Source organism: Stigmatopora nigra, chromosome 16 (assembly GCF_051989575.1).
Source record: "Stigmatopora nigra isolate UIUO_SnigA chromosome 16, RoL_Snig_1.1, whole genome shotgun sequence".
NCBI lineage: Eukaryota > Metazoa > Chordata > Actinopteri > Syngnathiformes > Syngnathidae > Stigmatopora > Stigmatopora nigra.
The window spans coordinates 8157047-8180022 of NC_135523.1; the positions used below are offsets into that span (position 1 = coordinate 8157047).

The 22976-nt window shown below is 36.6% G+C and overlaps 1 protein-coding gene across 3 annotated transcripts in view; it reads left to right on the forward strand.

Moving 5' to 3' along the window:
* Positions 1–22976, forward strand: part of myripb (myosin VIIA and Rab interacting protein b) — a 91361-nt gene that overhangs the window by 51715 nt on the left and 16670 nt on the right. For all 3 annotated transcript variants that reach the window (XM_077735864.1, XM_077735863.1, XM_077735865.1), the window contains 2 exons: positions 643–864; positions 18029–18165. In XM_077735864.1, the coding sequence (XP_077591990.1) occupies positions 643–864; positions 18029–18165 (359 nt within the window). The remainder of the gene's footprint in view (positions 1–642; positions 865–18028; positions 18166–22976) is intronic.

Sequence of the window (22976 nt, forward strand, 5' to 3'; positions counted from 1 at the left end):
ACAAGCAGTATGTGAACCTTTTATTAAAACCAACTTCCACCCCTCTAGCAAATATCCTTTTAGTACATAGATTTCAGTTTAAGATCAGTAATGAATGATGAGTTTCAGAGATTAATATAATTGCCGAGCGTGCGTACAGAAAAAAAAACATTATTTATGCCAGCTGCATTTTCATACTATCCTCATTTTAGCGCATTTTTTTTTGTAATCCTGTCAAGCACTCCCAAGTGTAAGCTTTGTGCCAATGACCTTCAAAGCACCATTATTTATGCCCCCGGAATATCAGTCTCTCATCCTGCCTATGCTGTAATTGATTAAGAAGGCTCATTCTACAGTTTGAGGATGCTCTGACTGCAGTGGGCAAACACAGCATGGCGGAGTCTTTTAAATCGAAACGTGAGCCATTGTTACACAAAAAGGAAAAACATATATGAAGATGTGAATTCCCCCTACTCCCCCTATGGTGTGTCCCCTTTTTTATGCATTTTTAATTTCTCTATTATTCCACTTTACGGTCATATTTAACCACTTGACCAGATGCTCTCATCCCTCCCCCCCTGCTCTGTTTCTCTCTATCTTAACCCCCTCTCTCGTTCTCCCGCTGTCTCTCTCTCTCTCTTTTGCTCGCTCGCTCAACTCTAGTGAGATGAAGCAAGAGCTGGTGGAAGAAGGCAGCAGATGCTCCATCCTGTCCAAGCAGCATCGTTTCAACGAGCACTGCTGCATTCGTTGCTGTGCGCCCTTCACCTTCCTGCTCAACCCCAAACGCGAGTGTCTGGACTGCCAGTACAACGTGTGCAAGGCTTGCTGTATCTACAACAAGAAGGACAAAGCCTGGCTGTGCTCTGCGTGTCAGAAGGGCAGGTTAGTACTTGTGAACATACACTTCTGAGCAGAGATTTGCCAGGGGAATGAATGGGAGTTCATGCTCGGTATTTTTTTAACTAGAGGTAGAATTGAGGTATTTCTGGATGGATGGATGGAGGGATGCTCACAGAGGGCAATGTGTTGGGGTAAAATGACATGTTGTAGAGGTGACTTTAAAGGTCCCAGCTGTTCAAGCTTGATCATATTTTGCTGTGACTTTTTTTTTAAACCTGTGCAAAAAAAGCAAGGGAATATTTTGGATAGGATTTAGTGATTTTTCTGATTTGAACTGTAAATGCAGTGAACATTTAGACCTTAAATATGCTAATATTTTCAAAATTTGAGGTTTATTTGTGGGTATCTGCATTGCCATTGGGTATTAGTACCCGCACTTATTACTGAATGAAAAAGGATTTTTCCATTGGAAGGGAGGGGTATTGGAAGTATGTACTGTTGCATCAAAGTGGGGCGATTCATATGTTAATAAGGCGCCATCAAAGGCAGGTTGGTAAAATATTGTTCATTGCTGATTACTAATCATACTTATTGCAGTTTATTTCAAAAGGTAAGTCCAATCAGAGAGGTTAATGTGTGCAGGTTGCTGTCGAAAAATGTGTTGCCCCTCCACTTGGCCCAATTTCATCAATTTTATTTCTCCGTTGCCTGACACTGCCTCTTTTCAACTTTGATTGATTTTTCAATGTACAGAGGTAGCTTGACTTCCCTTCTGCCGGTATGAGACACAAGGGATATGTCTGTGAAAAGGTATAAGAAAGCAAGGAAATTCGATGATATTTGAATGAGGTAGGCAAGGTTTAGTTCCTCCCGTCACATATACCTCCATTGGTATCTATGAACATTGAGCTTCCCAGGGACTCAGAAATGTCCTCATTAAGGGTTTAGACTATATCACAGATGGTACGGATGTCACAACAAGAGCATCGACCACCATCATACATGTAGCACTTATCATTAGTGCATTAAGCAGCTTTAAATCTGCTCTTAGCATGAATTACTCTCACTGGGGGTTTAGTGTCATCAGAAATGGCAATTTACAGCTTGTCTAGACTGTCTACTCTGAAAAATATTTGGATTCAGATTAGCAATTTTAGAAATATGGCTAGAATTAGGCTTTTTATTGTAATTAAATGACATTGTGTTATATGGTTAATATTTTGGAGGGTGTGTTAAAATGTAGTAATATATTAACAAATTGACCATGTGCAAATTCTGCCCTCAAAATAGATATTCTATATCAAACATAAATGTTAGCAACGACATTGAGCGAGCATGCTCCATCAAATTATCTTATAGCTTATTGTTTTATTTGAGTCATTTGTGGTTTTGAATTTGAATCTTACGTACAACTTTACCAAATCTTCAGAGAGGATCAACAAGCTGCCCCCATCCATAATTAGGAGGTGTCCCTCTGGCATAGTTAAATTGGATACATCTACTGTTAGGGTTTATAATAAAAAGATAATTTCAAGTTATCTTATCATATAAAACATTGTCCTCCGAAAACTGCGACTTATTTTCCTGTCCGGCTCTGTAATTTTTCCTTTTCTATTCATAGGCTGATGTGGCTTATACTCAAGTGTGACATAGTCTGGGAAATATGGTATTTTATTTAGTTATGTTTCATTTTGTGAGCGTACACCTGAGCACCCTACCATTTTCATGCTTGAGTTGAACCTGTCTTCCCTTGCCTCCATAGCTTGTTAGTTTTTTCATTTTCTGTATATAACCCACCACTACATATATTACTGGCAAAATAAATCATTTAAAACTCGCTGACATATGTATCCACGGCGCCTGTTGGCTTAGCAGCTATCACTAAGAGGAGTGGATTTTTTGCGAAAGGGCAATTGTTTATTTTTCTGTCAAATATGTCAGACATGGACCAGGATTTACATTTTTTTAGGCAGTGAATTTGTGCATCTGCATAGAGTATTCACGGGCATAGCACATCTGTACACATTGCTATCAAAAGATTGAGGATATTTAAAAAAAGATAATAATAACCCTCCATTGCCAATTCCCACCTTCCCTCTGTAATATCCTCATGGCATTCTGCAGCATCCAAATGCAAATCCAATTCTCAATGGAACAGGCCAAATGGTGTCTCTCTACCTCTCTGACTTTCTCTCTAGCCTCCACTTTTTCTCTCTCGCCTCCTCCCCCCAGCTGTCCGTTATTAATCTCAGTTGCACTAGTGCGATCCCTCATCAAAAGTGGAGTTGCAATCATTACAAACATTCACACACTCATTAGGTTAAAGCCTTTACCTAATTAGTCAGAAAAAAAATCAATGTACTATATCTTTTGTGACACCAGTAATCAATGTACTATATCTTTTGTGACTCTTATTTGACACACTGAGTATTTGCTTTGAATAATTGTTTGTGGTTTATATGCTCTGACCACTTCACATTCATGACGAAAGATATATGAACACATTAGGGCTACTACAAACGATTACTTTGACCGAATAATCACCAATTATTCTTGCAATTAGTCGGCACATCTAAAATTGTTTTACAGGGCAAAAGCAGGTGTTTAGAATTATCTCATTTTGATTCTTTATAAAGATAATCATTTTATTAAGGATTATGGAAATTAGACATTTTTTCTCTTATTTTCTATTTAAAAAATATGGTTATATATTGGATGAAATACAAATGTGAATTACATAGATACAAATATATTTCCCTATTTATTAAGAAATATTGTTCCTAAAATAAAACTGCTTTTCATGGCAAATATATAAATGAAAACTATTTTTGTTTTTCCTTGATTAAAAAAAGAATAGAATCAAATACAGACTAATAGAAAAGATAAAACTGACTAAAGACTTTTCCTTTTTGTTCTCATTTCTTTTATTAAAATTATTCTAAAAAAATCAATAATCCCTTTTCCTATTTTTAAAATAATTTTTAAATAAAAAATACCTAAAATATGTTAATAGGCAAGTACTTATCAAGCAATCAACAAACTCTAGACAACTTCAAGAGAACCAGACTAGAGCAATTATAAAATCAAATCAATCACCAACAGCACACACATGCCACATCATTTTTTGTGAAAAATTAGGACTACCCACCTGTTCCCCTTTAAGACCTTAAGTTAAAAGTGGCCTGGGAAGTGTTAAATGATTAAGAGAGATAAAACCCAGAAGAGCCCAAAGGTTTAATTTTGTTCAAAAGAATGAGACTAAATAATGCTTTTTTAGTAGCTACTGTTGAAGTTTTCGCATCCATTTTTTTCGCTTGTCTGCACATTGCAGCATGTATTATAGAATCTCTATAGGAATCGCCGACAGTTGTATGTGTTCTTTTGTCTCATGCACCCCTGGTAAACTCTCTTGGTACTATCAAAGTTAGGATAGTCTTTTTTTGGTCATTCTTTAGGGAGTATTTTTATCAGCATCAGCGAGCAAGACTGCATTCTCGAAGGGAGGCTGTGCTCTAAAGCACCACTAAGCAGCCGCCACCGCCCACTTCTTCACTTGAATAATTTACATGTCTCTGTCCCACCGTTTGCTTGCCTAGTGATTTTACTCTAAGGCTATTTACACCTGCTTGGATGGAGCAAAGTAAGCAAACAATGCAGCTCCTCAGTTTCTACTGCAGCTTTATTCTCCATAGCCTTCAGCGTGCAACTTTGCCAAACAATCATGAGTTCATCAAGAATTTTATGTCATGGCAGGTTGACTTAGGTTAGATAGATATTCATCCAGTATTCGGGAAATTTCATTGTTACAGTAGCAAGAGGGTGAACATACAGACACATGAAAATACATTTTTATATATGTATATGTATATATATATATATATATATATATATATATATATATATATATATATATATATATATATATACGGATATATATATATATATATATATATATATATATATATATATATATATATATATATATATATATATATATATATATATATATATATATATATACGGATATATACTATTTTTAAAAAGTAATACGTATATACTTCAACAGAGATCCTTCACAATTGGTCTGAAGTGATTTTGCTACACCTATCTGGAATTTTACTGGCAAAATAGTGAATGTTTGATGACTTCTGGTCTGATATGTATTAAATAATGGAACATTTAGTTTCAATGTCAATGTAGAGTACAAATATTGTAATTGTTTAATTAATTTTTTTTGGATGCAGTTTTTGCCATTACTGTACTCTCAATGAAAATTAAAAAAAGACAGCAGAAGTAAATCATAGATTTTCTCTTACCCTGCCAAGTGCAATCTTCCAATTAAAATACTTAGCTTTTTTTTTTTATTAAAACAGTCAGTATCCAAATTACCTGCGCAGTATGAAAGGCATTGCTCAAAGCTAATTGGCTGTCAACATGGAAGCAATATGCCTTTGTCCTTTTTGTGTTTCAGCAAGAGGTCGATTCCTTCTTTGTTCTTGTCTATTGCTGTTATGGCTCCTGTGCTCAATGATAGTGGAGAGGGGTGTGTAGCTGGTGATAAATCACTGATGCCCATGTAAACAAGTGGGCGTGTACTCACAAACACAAAGAGTGACCGTTCTTGTGGGTGTGAGAAGTTTGACATTCATACTATGCAAATAATTTGACATTTGGCAGATTTTGTTTTGAGGCATTCTTGTCTCTACAGAAGCTGATTGCACCAGCATCCACATTTTCTGTACAATAAATCCAAGTCCATTAGTAAACCCAGTCGCTGCATTCCTGGTCTGCGATCGGATGGTTATTCTTGGTACAGTAACTGACCGGCACGCGCAACCTGATCCATATGAATTTGTGGCTGGTAGTGCTTAGGCTAGCGATTGGAAATCTCATGATTCTTAAAGCGGTTTATGCTGTAAAATGACCAGCGGGTCAGAACAGAAGCAAAAAAAAAATGGTTTTAATGTTCTTTAGAGGGATTGCAGAAAGAACCTGTTTTCCACTGTCGGGAAAGGACTTAGGCACGCTTCCCTTTATAGTTCCAAAATAATATTGATGTTCATAAAACCATTTCAGGCATTTATTAGTGTAACGGCAACAACTACAAAACGCTTTTCAAAGATTTCATGTTGCTCTGGAAGGCCTTGTCACTCCAGAAGAGCTCATGAATCCAGATGATAGATGTGTGGACCTCTTGACATTCTGGTGGGAAAGCTTAATCCTATTCAAAGCTGTCTAATGGAAATGATAAATCATGAGTTTTTAATGTACTACAAATAAATTGCATTATCCACAACTCACTTAATGCTAGTAAAATCACAATAGGCAGAGAAACACATTTGGCTAAGAAAGCTTTTAATGTGGCTCGTGTGTAAAGAAATATTCTGTAAAAATTATTTGAATAGGCAATTTAAGTTGCTATGAGAGCGACTATTTTGCACAAAAGATTATTTGATCATCTTGATCATTTCAAAGATGTGATATTGGCACATCAAGTGGAGCTATAATATTATAGATGTTTTTTAATATAAGTTTTAAAGTGAATCATTTCTAAACTCATTATTTTTATCTAGATGTCCACTGCCGACTGCTCCTCAACCTTAAAACCAGGTGACTCGGACTCTAACTCGGCTGCAAAATATGTGATCGGGACAACCTTATGAAAAATTAATACAACACTGGATAAAAATAAATCTTGACACTGCGGAAGTTCATCGAAACAATGCCGCAGCAAAGACATTCCAACCAAACATTACATTTTTTCTCTATTGGCGAGCCAATCTGTTTGTCTTTTTTGAAATGGGTTATAATGCCGTACAGGCGTACACTATTTCTTTGGCTATAATACGTGGATGTTGTATTAATTCTTTGCCTCTCAAGAAGTACTAACCCACTGGCAGCAATTTTCATATCATTAAACATCCTTCCTTCCTTCATCTACTTGAAATTCTGCTCTCATGAGAGTGAAGTGTATTTCTTTCCATTAGATTTTTAGAAGCAGCATGTTAAGGTAGAAAAAAATAACTCAAAAGACAAAAATATTGGGACTGTAAGGAAATGGATGACAGATTTTAAAGCACTTTGCTTTGAGTTGTGTGTGGTAACAAGTACATTGCTGTTATCCAAATGTATGAACTACTATGTTTCAGTTTAAGGACAAGTTCTACTCATCAAAACATGTCTTTATAGACTTTACACATGCCCGAATATTTTCATTATGCCAACTGTTCTAGTCTTTATTCTTTTGATTTTTGTTGTTGTTGAAATAAACAACAGTTAGAAAATTATGCGGATGTGTTTATACTACTGCAGGAATTCATATGGTTTGCACACACTAATTTGGGTGTATTCGCTCACCAACATGTATGCTTGCGCATGGCCCTGGGCTTTTGTCTCATTGCACCTCCTCTGCAGTTTTGCAGTATTTAAAATGAGGCTTTGCTGCAGTGAGGCCAGCCGGAGTTTCTCAGCGATTTTCCGCTTGAGTGCTGAGAGTTGTTTGATCTCATTAAGTTTAAAAGATCGTGATGCTATTAAGTATGCGTTAGGACCCAACTCTCCTGGGATATGCAGCTCTGTGCTGGCCATCTTCCCATATGCTTCTTTTTGTCCATCGACTGGAGTACAGTGATATTTTTTTCAGGTACTCTCTACTCTGACCATGAAAGTTGAGTATTATTGATTGTAAAAGTTTCATTTTTTATTCCTCCTACTTTCATACCATTCAAAATTTGGAAAATTCAGTCCTCACTAGAGTTGGCTTGCCTTTCCATTTTCGAAGAAGCATCTGTGTGTGTTTTTTAATTATCTTGAGTTGGATGACTAAGAATCTCAAAAGAAAAATACTCTTCTTTATTTTTTTGGAGGGGTTCAATTTTTTTTAAATACCCTACACATCAGCCAAAAATGAATGATTTTGGGACATTAGCCAGGCATTAATGAGCATTGAGCATTTTTACCAAAGCGTTCTACAATATTTTTGAATAATTGGTCTGCTTTACTGTAATAATGACCACCCTGGTTGAGAAAAGACTTACCTGTCAAAATAAGGAAGATTTTTATTTCTTGTAAAACGGGCCCTGCTCACTGTAGCTGTAATTTTTCCTCATGAATGAACAAAATAATATAAACTGTAGTACATCTCTGAGTATTTATGTAATAACCCATTATTATTGTCATAGGTGTTCGCATGTTGAATATGATTTTTTTTCTGGTCCCTTATTTCAAAATTAATCTTTAATCAGGTACAATTATCTAATTTCTTGTGCTTTAGCAATAATTTCTTTTCTATGAATCAGTCTGTGTTTACTCCCCAAAACAACTGCCTACTTCTTTATTTGACCTAGATTGTGGTCATGTATTGTAGTATGTAAGAGACTAAAGCGGATTGAAGTTGACCTGGTAATTTTCTGCCTTCAGATGTTGTATCACACATAAACCACAGACTAGTTTGTATTCAGTGATTGTTGCTGTTGTGCTCATTTCATAAGAAAGCTTTTGTAATTATGTGAAAGGGGGATTCAATCTTGGGGTGTGTGAAAATGCGACTGTTGAACTGCTTGGGTGGGTGTCTTCTAAAAGGGACTGGTGAAGAAATCCTGGCTACATGTACAGAGCATTGGGACTATAAATTTACAGACACTTGAAACACGGGTGGAAATATGGGCTTACTTAAACAGACATTAATGCCTACATTAAATTTACCGAAGATGTGAAAAGACACTCTAGGGAGAACAATTAGTACATTTGTCAGACACGATTGCATGCAACTTAAGCTACTCCCTGAAGTCTTCTATGATTTAAATTATATCCTGTGAGGTGGCATGTGTTTGTATATACTCATTGGTCATTATATGTATGCAGCTTTCACTGCATCCCTCTAAATTACAATTCCCACTTGGTTAAACATACATTAATTCCAAATAATATTATCCATTTATAATTTTATAATTAACAGCATTCATCTTTTTTAAATAAGCCAGCTTTTTGAAAACAGTACATCAGTAGTTACATACTAACAGAATCTTATGAGTGGAAGTCAGAGGGTTGAGATCTGTAAAACAATACCCATATTTGTTGCAACCTCGTTAACGTTACTGTATGGATTAGTTCTCAAATCTCATCATTGCAATATACTTATACCCTTTTTCCCTACCCTAAATCTCGGAGCCAAACCGATTCACAATGAAGATGTGCTTTACCATGCTCCAATAATTGAACTAACTTCCATGTAGTGTCTGTCAATAGAATTAATTTATGATACAATTGTACTGGATCTTAATCGTAGTGGTGTGCATAATAATATAGCCACACATCCCTACCACATTGCACCTATCACTCTAAGAACTGATTTAATGAAAAGTATTTCAGCCCAGACTCCGGGTGAGATGTGTCCATGCGACCAGTGTCGCCTCTTCTTTTTATGGCTGCAATTGCTCACTATGACAGCACTTCTATGAATAATGCAGCGTTTCCCTGCTTTGGGCAGCTATATGATGTTTGCTCACACATGCTAGTTGACATGAAAGCGAGCAGGCCAAAGAATAGGCAGAGTCCAAGTGGTTTTAAACTAGTTAACTTGCGGAGAATTTCACACTGAACTCCTATGTTTATCTCAGCATGCAAACTGTGTGATCTTTGCACTTTGCTGTTATTATTGTGCATAATTTTATGTCGCATATGAATCAGCAAGAGTTAGGTTGAGCTTTTTACAAAATGACAAGTATAATTAAAGGATAAAACTGAGTTCACCACATATGCTGGCTGAGAAATTGTATTCCGCCAACAAGATTTCTTTCCTACTTCTCACTCCATATAGAAAATTGCAGTGTTCCTTTTGTGATTGGGTCGAGAGTGTCAAATGGCGCTCAGTTGATGGATGGTGTAGGTTTTCATCTGTATGGTTACTTTCTCCCAAGGCAATCTGATACTCGCACTGCTTGAGTCCATAGCAGCACCCTTCTTCCACTCGAAGGGTTCCCATCATAATTGCAAGTGAGATTCAAACTGTGGCCATCTGTGCAAGGCCACTTTGTTTGTATCATGAAAAGCTACAGTTTTCTAAAAAAAATATATTTATTTGAACAACTACACTATTAACTATAGGTTTCATTTTAACAAGAATGATGTAACCAGCTAGGAACAAGGCCATGAGTACCCTTTGTGACCAAAGGTGTGAAGAAAAGATAAATTCAAAAAGCAACGATCTAAGCCAAAGTCAAAGAGGACAATTGTTCGTGATGGTCTGCCAAAGGAGAATTTTGCCTCCATAGGCATAATCCTCATTGAAACAAGTCTGTTATTAAAAGAAAAGTTGGGTCGGACACCAAAGAGTAAAATAGAGAGATGCGTACAAGAGTGAACATGAGTGCATTCCCCCTGCCCTTCTTCATACACGGGCTATTGAAAAGTCACACAAAATATCAGTGTCACGATCAAAAACATTGAAGGATCAATCAATCAACATCTACTTTGGACTCTTGGCACAAAACATTGGTATCTTTTTGTCCTATTTCAACGACACAAGCTGAAGCTGAAATGCACGATCTTTATTTGCCAAGTTGACTGTAAAAAGGAGAAAGATGTTATTATTTGAATATTGTAGACTGTTATTTGTTAGTATGATAATTATATTGTATGAGTGCTTGTGTGTGTGAACATTACAATTGATAATATGGAACACAAAAGATAATAGTCATTGAAAATGTATGCGCAAACTATTTTATAATGGTCTTACAGACAGTGGCACTTTAACATCGTATTTTTGTTTTCTTCACCCAAACAGTTTTAATTCTTTCACTTTCTGGAGCATTTGACATTGATGTCTTTGACTGCAATAGAATGTCATATTTTGACAAATTCGCCCTCTGATTCTTGCCATCTGTCTTTGGAGGCAAAATGCTGTGTGAATACATGCAAGGAATGGGAAGGATGGATGATAGAGGGATTATTGTGTACGTGCGTATATGTTTTCTTAGAGACTCATCATCACCATCACTCTCCCACGCCCTGTCTCCCAGGCTGTGTAGCGAGATGTTTCTCTGGATCATAGCTCATGTGATGGCTTAAAGGAATGCTCACAGTTACCGTCACTCCGATGAGGGTGCCCTGAACCCTGCTGTCATACGGTGCAGTGAACACACCGTTTTCTAAAGCATCTGTCAAAGTGATGCCCCGAATACGCTTTCTGGTCACGTAACATACAAAACAAGGGTGTCATTATGCCAAACCAAAGAAGCGACAGTTCTAGTGGTAAGCCTTTAAAATTATATGTTAACTTGCTGTATGAATTTGCCTGCTGGATCTCATTTTGCGTTGTTATAAACAAATGTGGCTAAATCCTTTTGGAATCTTAAGAAATTGTGGAGCTTTTATTTCCTGTCATTTTTAAATTGGGAACAGAATCATAACAACAGATACCAATCTCGTATGCCAGAATCAGAAAATCGGATGAGTGATGATTCACATGGGTATTGCCACACACCTATTAGCTTTATAAACCAGTGACAAGAAACAAAAATCACAAACATAAATTAGTGGAAAGTTGTAACATGTTTGGTTCTGCTTGGAGATTTCAGATGTATCAGTAGTTTTCGTTGAATAATTTTTGATTTTGATGGTGTATTAAATCAAGAAGGCAGGATGGGTACATGTGCATCAAGGCCGAAATTGCTTATGTTTGCGTAACCTCACGAATCAACTGCAGTAGTTCCTAATTGTTTTGGAACCATCTCCTCTGATCTTGTCAAATTGACTGTGGAACTCTCAGCCATAGTATGAAATTTTGTGTCCAATGGTGTGCCTGAGTGGTTTTGACTCAGTGCCAATTAGTCTGCCATTGCGTGCAATCACGTCTCACATCATTGTGTTTTTGGGGAACTAAAGGCTTACCAACTTTCCAATAAACAGTATTTTTTTCATAAAATTATGACAGGTTTAGTTTTACATTGAGCTATCACTGTCGTAGATTATTGTTGAGGAATGCATACCTCACTTATCCTCATAATTATTGACTATTTGTGGTGATCTGTTGTTTTCAATGAACGAAATATAATAGATTGCAATGCTATGGCATATAGTACGGCACTTGTAATAGCTATTTGTTGATGATTGAAAGGAGCATGCTTAAACCGAGAGTGTAGATTTGCAAATTATTGGTGATTTTGCTATGGTATTTTGCCATTATGTGGAGTGTTGATGGAGACGAGACATTTTTATGGCCTTGTAAGCGCACAATTATTCATGTTACTACTAAATTGGACATAGCATGTATAATTTTCCTTACACTAAGAACAAAGGCTGCTGTGATCTAGCCTCTTGATTTGGCTTGTGTGACCAACTTTATGGTCCTGTGTCTAAGGGCATCTAAAGGCTTGTTTTAACTGTCATTTGAACCATATTTGGTTGGAGTGCGATGATATGGCTCACTTTATTGGCTTGCCTTGCAGCTTTTTCTGCCATACAAATGCTCTCAAAGGATGTGAAAAATGTGGGTCACAATTTCAGGTTATTTTATTGGGAAAGTTTTGATTTATAGTCACAAGAGTACTACTACAGTTATTTTTTGGTTGCAGAACTATTTCTATAAGTGCGTTCCTTCTTTCTATCAATCCAAATCATAAATGAATACGGTATTTTTTTGTCATAACTACTGCAAAAAGATTCGACTAATGATCATTGCTAATGTAACCAATCAGTTGTAATTATGGCTGAAATTGCAGTTTTGGCATGCCTGTTAGTCTGTGTCAAAACCCAAAGCACAATTTGAAAATTAAATTGTCACTGCAAAGAATGAGGATATCCGCCAAAACAGCCAGATGGATGGGGGGAAAAAAAGCATTTTAAAGAATGCCTTCTAGAGCTCAGACATGTCGTAACCGCAGGTTGACAAAAAGGTTAAACTTTTCCTATCTGATAAGTCTTCCGGTTGCCAAAATTGGAGCTGTTCTGTGATCCTCTTTGCGAAAGCAATATAAAATACCTTTTTCAAAGCTCCAGATTTATCAGGCCAGAACAGTTTCTCCGACTTGACCATTAGAGATTGTCGGGGAAGTACTGCTAAAAATATCTTTAAAGGAATTTAAACGATTTCACCCTGCCTTTTATGTTGCCAGTCACTGCGTTGACATTTACAAAGCACCTCTCCCATTTCTGCTCTCTTTTGCCCTCCTCTGACCTCTCTCTCCTTTTCATTCATTGCTCACTTAACACTATGCTATGAAGTACAACCACAATAATCCAAACATCTATCAAATGCACTGATAGCATTTGAAAAGAACATTCAATTTAGTACGCAATTATGGGTGTAATTTGTCTAATTGCCTAAAAAGACTCATTATGGATTGGCTGTGACAATTACACAATGCCCCCAGTGTCCGAGCTTGATTCGGTTTGACCTTCAATCTACTGTTTCATCACTTTTGTCATCAGTCAGCTAACAGCGTAGTCCATTGTGAAACGACAGCTTGCACTTCAACATGACTCCTGATCAATATAACGGTCACGATAAATATTGCACTGTGTGCAGTACAGTACTTTCTTGACTGAATAATCTTTACAGAACTGTTTTTTTCTATGAATTTTGTTTTGCACTTGACAACACATGAATATTGGGGCTGAAATGCAAAACAATAAGCTTCGAGGCAGTTGTACATGCCAAACACATTTATTCATTTTCGCTACCGCATGGGGTGTTGCAGCTTATCCCAGCCAACTATGTGTGTTTTGTCCGTTTAAAGCCCCCATTGATATGTGCAACCTGGGAAGAGGGAGCCACAGGTCTTTTAATCCACACTGACAGTCATGGTGGTAAACATAACTCAAGCTATTATCGCAAAACTAGATTTCCCACAAAACTGAGTTTCTGCAGAGCTCTGCCTAGCCAGATGTTTCAGCTTCCAAATTGCATGTGGCGCTCGCTGCGGCTCAGCAAATTATGTCACTTTGTTGTATGCGTCCTTACTTGCCTTACTTACTAGCACAGTTTTAACTGGTTTTACATTTCGTATTCTGCTAGTGTGGTATGAGTATACTCTGGAAATTAATCCATCAGTTTATCCGAAAGGCATGAAGCAGCTTGGGGTTTTATAATAAAGTTTGATTTGAAAATTGCTTAACTGTTGCCAGGTGTTCTTCCTCCTAAATGTGGACATTTTTATGACATAGGTAAGTAAAACTAATGCGTCTGTGTAGAATTCCTTATAAAAAGCAGGATAGCACGCATGCAAAATCGCTTTCCTCACTCTCATCCATCCATAATGCAGAAAGCCTTGCTCGTCATTCGGTTTTCTCTCTATGGGAAAGGCAATCTTAGAGCCAGGGAGAGGAGATCAAGATTCTAGCGGCTTCCCAGAAAGGTCACAATTTGGTCTCGTCGCTATGAGTGACGTGTTTGCCGCTTGGTGCCAAATGCTTTATTTAAAACGATTCCCTTACAAGAGTGAGAAGCTGCAGTGGCTTTGAGAGAAAATTGTATCTGCTTTTTAGCATTTGACCTATCACCTTGTCCTCTGTCGGACAGCTTATTTTGGCAGCTCGGAATAAATAACCCAGCCTTTTTAGTGCAGTGGCCAAACATCATATGCCACTACCTTGAAAAAACACAGGCAAGCCATAGAAGAATTTAGTAGTTGTTATATCTTAGTGCTGATGATGAGAAGATAAATTTCCTATCCTGTGGACTATTTCATATGACATTTTTGCACGGCAACAAGCTTGTAACATAGCATAAACAAATTTAAATGAACTTGGACAACCATGCAGAGACGCCCAAAATAAATTTGATCTAATTACACTAAACTTAATTCTTATTTTGTTTTAGATTTTGTTACCTTTCTCCTTGTTTGGCTCTATTTGCCCTGCTCCCACCCTGACTTTTAGATGCAACCTGTCGAGTTTTGTTTGCTTTTGTATTCCCTTCAAAAATAATCCAAAAGTGATGCACACATGTCCTCACAATAGGATAACGTACGACCACTTGCCAACAAAAAGTAGTATATACAACATTCACGCTGACGAACTGGGAAAAAAATGCAACATTCCACCCAGTGCTCGTAGAGACATTACACGAAGAAGTTGCAACCACAGAGACATCATTACATGAGGGAGTTGCGAGGAGAGAGATATTACCCATCATGTTCTTATGAGCAGCCTCTCATGTCCGCTTTCTGCTCATATATCAAAACTTGTCTCGTATCTCAAGATAAATATTTGCTCAAAATTTTACTTGTATCTCAAATTGCTCATATGTCGATGTCATATTGTATATGATTCAAATTGATAGTAATGTTTCAAGGTATTGAGCACAATACATCATTTACTATCATTTTGGTTACATTTCCCAGCACAGTGTTAATGTGAATTTTTAACCCTTCTATTGCTCCTGAAGGAGAACCTCTGACAAACATTTTATTAAATTTCCCTTAAATATAGCTCATTGGAGTTCATTTAGAAGACAGAATAGCTCCAAGGACACCGAGTATTGGGTATCCCAGCAAGACAGCCACTCTAATGAGTGATTCCCGGAGAGACAGAGGAGCATCCATAGGAATCCCTTTTTATTTATTCATGCAGGAGCTCAGAACATGGGACTCTCCCAGTTGCTTTACGCAGCCCCCTCATAAGCTTGTGTAGCGTGTACACACGTGAAAGCTTCAACTCTCTCCTCTTCTTGCTCTTTTTTTAAACCAAGCCACTCCAGGGAAGCGATGTCATGCTTCATTCATTGAGAGCTCTCTCTCACCCTTTCTTCTAAATCCTTGTGCTTTCCTTGCTAATTTTAATCATACTGAAATTAGCATTATTTTTCTCCTCTTTAGATTGAGGGCATTGCAGCCCTTTAATATGCCAGCAATTTGCTCCCTTATATAGCTGCTTACATTGTACATACCAGAAACTCCTGAGCCGGAGGCAGAAAATTAAAGCACTGAGGCTATTAAATAGAAAGATGCAGACAATTGTAAAGCTACTGAAAAGAAGGATTTCTGTTTAAAAGGGGAAGTGCATTCCATGTGTTAACCCTTGCAACCCTCAGGGCCACTCTGGTAACTTTTAAAGTGGTTGCTTATTTTTTCCTGCTTCTTTCACGTGTTTGCCCTTTGCCAATTGATGCCATGAAAGCCCATTTCAATGCATGGTGCTTCCCATTGAGAATACATATAAATTAAAATGTATACACATTTAGCTATATATATATACTGGATATTCATACTTTATGGAAGTTCCTATAAGACATGTTTAGCAGTAATAGGTAATATACTGTTAAAAGCTTCATTAGCTCATTCTACAGAATATTGGTAAGAAAAAAAAACATTACAAAATATATTTACAATTTATAATACTTGGCATAATCTTCTTGATACAGGCTGTAAACCTCTCAAGTCCGACTCGTCGACCATCTTAAAACTACCCCTGGACCCGGATTTTTATTTACTGCTTCCATGTCAGGGCTGACTACTTAAATGCTAACTTATTGGCGCCTGTGTTGCTTCTAGGTTATTTGTTATCCAGTAGAAGACATGCACGCACAGCCTTCAGCCTGTAGTGGGCTAAAGCACATTTATCCTAATGTTTTTTTTTTTTTTTAAATGTTCTCATTTGTTTAGTGTAGAGGTGTAACAAAAAATATTTTAGGAGCATGGACTTATTTGCATTTGAAAAATATTTTTAAGATTTGAAACTAGGACAGGTAACTTGACCCAGAAATTTTATGTTTTAGTATTATAGCTCATTTTAAATTTGAAGGGTGAGGGTTTATGTCCAATTTTCAATTGAGTCATAAGTAGCAAGTTGATGCATGTAATAGAAACTACAGGGTCTTTCTTTCTGGGAAAAAGAAAGGGTTGCTTTTCCACATAGCATTTTCGTCTTTTATCCCTACGCATAGTTAAAAGTTACCATGTAAAATAGTTTTAGAATGTTGTTGACTGAGACCAGATTTCACAATGTGATGCAATACTGACTGCTTTCTCAAAAGAGAACTGCTGTCCTTGCGGTAGTGAAGCACTCTACCCTTGTTTAATACATTTCCTGTATTGGGTATTAAGTAAAGAGGGTAATGATCATTGAATAATCAAAATTATGGATTGAATGTGAATTATTTTTCATCAAGTCCGCAAGTGTTCACTTTGAGGACTATAACATTCTCAAAAGTCAAAGCCGTCCAACTGACAAGTATTTTGTCACTTATGATTAAAATGTCACATTTCCAATTTTCATTTTAAAAGACCAATGACTACATTAACTACATTTACATAGAAGCATAGGGGCAGGACATTATTGATACAAGCTGTCTTTGATAACGCAGCAGTCTGTGAGCCGGCAACGTTCTGCTCTCATTCCGTCTGCTACGGCGCTAATGGTGACAAATTTACTGCCTATAAAAGTATTTTGCTGACCAACTACTGCTTGTCAAAAAGCAGACAAAGTGTAGCTCTGTTAATGTATATCACAAGCCCACAGGCATTGCAAAAGACTTCCTACAAAATGGATTTCAAGCAGACGTATTGACAAGGGTGTCAAACTCATCTTTGTAGACGGCCGCATTGTAGTTCCGAGTTCCTTTGGGGGAAATTATGCCTGCTAACAATGATTGCTAGGAGTTATTGACTAAATGGAAATCATTTTATTATGAAATGAACTAATGAGTATTTTAATTATTAACACTTTTGATAAACCATTTAGAGACCTTGTTGACCTAGAAATTGTACAAACGCCCCATTATGTGCCTCTCAATGGCTAGTATTCTCTATTTTTCATTTTGTATATATTTTATATTAAAAAAGTGTAAATATACACTTTTTTTCTTCTAGTCAAAAAACATTATTTTCCAAATTTTATTTTTTGCTTAGTTTTTCTTTTGTATCTTTCATTTACATTTTCAAGCAAAACAAAGGGGAAAAATGTTGTCTTTATTTTTTTCAGGCATAAATGATTCAGAGTTGAACACTAACTATTGTCTTCATTTTATTTTAACAATTTTCAAATGTATTCATTTACATGCAATAATTAAAAAAAACCAAGGGAAATATAGTTATTATTCTTCAACATCATCGACCGAAATTTTATTTGTGAAATACATGAAATCAGTGGTTAAAAACTTAAATTTGACACTTGTGTTCTCACACATCCCTGTCGAAGCTGTTAGTATTAAAAGTCAGCCTATTTTGCAGTTTGAGCTAACAACATTGTCGCTTTCATTTGTCTGCAGGGTATTGAGGACACAGTCCCTGGAATGGTATTACACCAACGTAAAGAGACGCTTCAAGCGATTTGGCAGCGCCAAGGTTTTGAAGACTTTATATCGGAAGCACATTATAGAGAGAGGAGCACTATCTGATCTCCCAGGTAACCTCATACTTTCCTGTGTGCGTGTGTTAAGGGTGCATTTGTATGTTTGGTGATGGCTTCCCTGCAGCCAAGTCCCAGTGACTAACACCTGCTGCATCCATCTTATTTGTCCTCAGTGATTCGCTCTTCTTGCGAGACAGCTTTTATCCATTCTGCCTTTGCTCCTGACCGCATTGTTTTGACCTGGCCGGCAACATGCTCGGCTTGTCTTCACAGGGCATTATTTCTAACCTTAGTGGGTGGGATTAAAGAGATGTTGGGAGTACCGAGGGGATAAATCAGGTCAGACTCTGGGCTAAACTGGATGAGAGGAAGGTTTAGAACAACTGAGTGATTGTGAGACATTTTGTCGAGAGAATTTAGCCATGAAAGGACTTTTTATTATTATAATTGTCTGTGACTCCATGTTGGTTATGGTAGAAGTACAAATTAATATCTAATTAGAAACATTTTACATTCATTTTTTGACATTAGGACCAACATTTTTATTTTATTTTATTTATTTTTTCAAATCAAATTCGAGGACTACTCCTAGAAAGGGGACTTCTGGTAAAGCAGCCAATTGCGGCTTCATTCACATCGAGCCTCCCGACCAAATCGCCATTTTGGCTCAATTCCCTTTTCTATTTCATATTACAAACATATCTTTTAATCCCTTTTTTTGTTCCTTGGTTATCTTAAGCACAATCTTAGGTTTTACCTACTGATGGAGGAAATTAAAATCCAAAGCAGAACTAATCAAAGATGACTATCACCTTTATCGTTCTAAAAATCCCAATTTGTTTGCAGGTATCACATTAGTCTTATCTCCTCCTACTGAGAATTTAGTACATGAAAAGCTGTCTTCTGTTACTCTTCTGTGGTTTGCTGAAGATCACACTTTTTCTGTTGACATGCGATGTGATGTAAAATACCCGCCGCTCTCTCGGCCCTCATCAATTCCGTCGACATTTTATGCCTCCAAACAATTGATTTTGAGAAGATGAAGCAGTCCCTCGGTGATGAAAAAGTATCCCATAAGAAATTTGTCAAACTTCACCAATACATTTGTAAGAGAATGCTTTGCATTCCTGAGGTGTTGCTCTATTTGAATGAAAGTCCATTATTCTAAGCATCTGGGATGACATCATAAAAGAGCATTCTGAAATTTTGGCAACAAAGATGATGTAACAATATTATATTATATTATATTATATTATATTAAATTAAATTAGATTAGAACTTTATTTCATCCCGCATTCGCAAATTTCTTGGTTGCAATAGCAACATAGACTTAAGACACACAAGCCATTGTAGATCTAGGTAAAAGAACTAGAGCCGCACACAGGTAGTCCACAAGGTGGGGACCTTCTGCAGACCGAGACCAAGGTTTATTGACCACACATTTATTGAAGCATTTTTTCCTGCTGCAGTAAAATAAGTAAGTAAACAAACTGGAAATAGTTATGAGCCAATTGCTCAAAACATGTGTACACAATGCAGTACACATTGACTTTGTCACCACAATCAATTGTTTCGTGCTAAAATACCAAAATCAAGTCACATTTTTTATTTACAGTGTCTTTGTTAACAGGAGTTTCACATACTTATAGTTAACATCAAAATGTTAAGTAAATACCTAGCACGCAACATTACAACAAAGCAACAAAAAGATATAAAAAAGAGGAAATCCTCCACAGACCCAAATGCGACGTAAAAGTATAATTTATTATTGATAGTACATAATAATAGAAAATATCAGCAATGATAAATAGTTTAAATAAATAATAGAAAATATTAATATTTAAAAAGTAAAGATCTCAACTTTTTCAATGGAACCCTGACTAACGGAACTGTAACTAGCATATGGTTGCGACAAAAAAAAAATCAATTTGATATCCATAATTTAGAGTATTATTTTTCAGGATAAAGCTTATTTGAATTAAAGTACATCTAACTGCAGTATTGTATATTCATTCATCTTCCATACTGCACATCCTCATAAGGGGGATTGCTGGAACCTATCCCAGCTGACTTTGCTGCAGTGTACACCGTGGATTGGTCAGCAGTCAGCCATAGTCAGATGACCATTCACACTCCCACGCATAACGCCACCAGTGGGAATTGAGCTCGTGCCTGCCCGCACCGAAGTCAGGCGAGTAAACACGACACAATCAGGCGCCTTCAGTAATGTATATATTCTGAATATTTTAGCTTTCTTGTGGGCCTGGGAGAAATGCTCTTTTCTTTTACTGTTTTTAATAGTATGCGTGAACTAAAAATTCAAGTAAATTGGTTGATTTTATGCTAAGTAGACAGAATCTGCTACTTTCTTTTGTTCCACATGAAAGTACCAATATTGAGTTGACCTTCTCATCTCACAGCATGTAATGTTCCACAGCATATTAAAAAAATAATGAAAGAGTTCAAAACAAGTTTATTTGAGGACTTATTAGACTGAGTAAGAATCCTGGAGAAAAGTGCATTTTGCCCTACTTTTTCCAAGTTTCATCATCTTTAAATTTAGAATATCTATAAGCTTCTTTTTAGATTTTTTTTTGGCTCATGTCACACCTCTTTTACTTAGGTAAAATGCTCGTCACAGAATTTTCCATGAGATGATAATGTGATTTGACTCTTTGGATGGATGGATTTTTTTCCCCTCTCCCTCACTGGAATCCCATTCATTTCAAAGAGGGATTATCGTTGTCCCACTTTTCGCCTGACATTTGCGTTTGTTGTCCTATATTGGCAAAATCTGTTAGAGGCTTCTCCATCTCCCCCATTGGTGATATGGCAAGTAAGAAAATGTCAAAATCTGACCTTGTATACTAAAATGAAGCGAAAAATTGCAGGCACCTTCTGAGATAGAAGGCAAAAATGTTTAAAATAAGTAAAAACTTTTTAAAAATTGCATTATGTCAAAGATACTAACTGAAAATGTCAGATTGTCTCAAGATATAGCATAGGAATTGTTCCTTTTTCTTACAGGTTTGTCAAATATGAACACTTTAAAGGCCTGATTTACATTTTGTTAATCACCCCCCCCCCTAAAAAAATCCAAATTATACATGAAACTCAGATTTAACACACATTTGATATTTGTTAGGGCTTACTACAATGCTGAACAACATCAACTCCTTTGGTAGGAAATCACATGCATTGTCGGTTATATTGTGCTGGGGAAAAATATTTCACCAAGAAGGAAACTAGCCAGTAAAGCCACATTTTTAAGCTTAATTATGTCCCAAACGTACAAGTAGGAACCGAATGAAAAGGCTTGAAATGATTTTCTTCCCTTGCTTAGACGTATCATTAGACACGTCCTCATTTCTCTTGTCTGTGTTCTTTCAGCTGAAAGCTTTGTCCCTCAAAGTATTTATTGTGTGTGAGGAACAGAATGTTAAAAAGAAGCCCAGAGTCTCCTAAATGTCGGCAATGAATGTGACAGTTGGTGCAATAATTGGACAAAAAGACTGCTCGTGCATGTTTGGGGACGTGGACATGAGAGGATGGCGAACTGAAACTACGACCTTCACCAGCTGATCATGCTCACTTGACATTCACTGTTAGAATGAATTACAGGCATATTGGGACTTTTTTGACTTATCAACAGCCAGTAGAGAAGGATAGACCAAACCTTTAAAGTTTTTCTTGTCAGGGGACCGGTTAATTATTCTTCCTCATCCAATCTGTTGTATCACAAAAACAGATTGATGACTACTATTTACAATGAATGCTGTAAAGATACTAAGGTACATAATACCCAATACAAGTTTTGTCTTCATTTAAGACTCTAAAATGCTCTGTAAAAATCTAAGTTTGATTTCAAATAGCAATTGAACAATGTAGTGTAGTTTTAAATATTTTATCAGTCCGACTGTACTGTTCAGAATAAATACTAAAATCTTTATCTGGGGTTTACTACATATGGTGTGATGTAACATTTAAAGTAATTGCAGAAATAGGTGTTGCGACAATGGGTCTATGGTAAATGTTGATGGAGCCTATCAGTTAACAATGGTTGCTACAATGTAGAAGTGGTCCATGGTCCTTTTTGAGGTGGATTTAGAAGAAGGTGAGTTGAAGTGACATCGCTTCAGCAGAATAACAGACAAGCTCTGGTGCAAAGATAAAAATTTGATTACTGACTAGTTTACTTTCCTCATTGGTTTTTGTTGTTGGCAGAGATTCAGTCAGTTCATCTTGTGAATGTATTGTTAAAAAGACATTTTCTGCCAGATGCTCCATTACAAATGAAAAGGGAGCGGCTGGACTTTTTCTGCTGCGTTCCAGTTCATCGCAATGCTCTTGGTGTTTCTGAATGTTTTGCATAAATAGCTCTGCTTTTTTTAAAATCTACTTTCTCTCTGCATATCAAACTCAACCTTTAACCCAGAAAGGAACAGGACTCGTGTCTTTTGTAATATAATATGGTCATTAATGCATGTTGAGAGTTAAACAATTAGCTTTTTAAGAACATATTTGTATTTTATTACTATTATTATTCAACTTAACAATTGAATTCAACACAATTTTGGTATTCACTTCAAAAGTTTGGAATTGTATCCCAATCATGCTAGAACTCGTCTTTCTTTACTCCAATGTTTCTGTATTTTGCATAAAATACTGCAGTAACGAGATCTGCTCTGCTGGCAGGCTAATCTAATACCTATAATCTTTTATAACAAAGCCATAGGTGTCAAATATGTTACCTAAATTTATTGTATCTTTCATCCTTAATGGGCCCTCAAAAGGGTCCTGTCAGATGGGCATAGGCTTTGAACTTGAGGTTGATAACAGTCTGTAATATACTTTTACTATTTAGC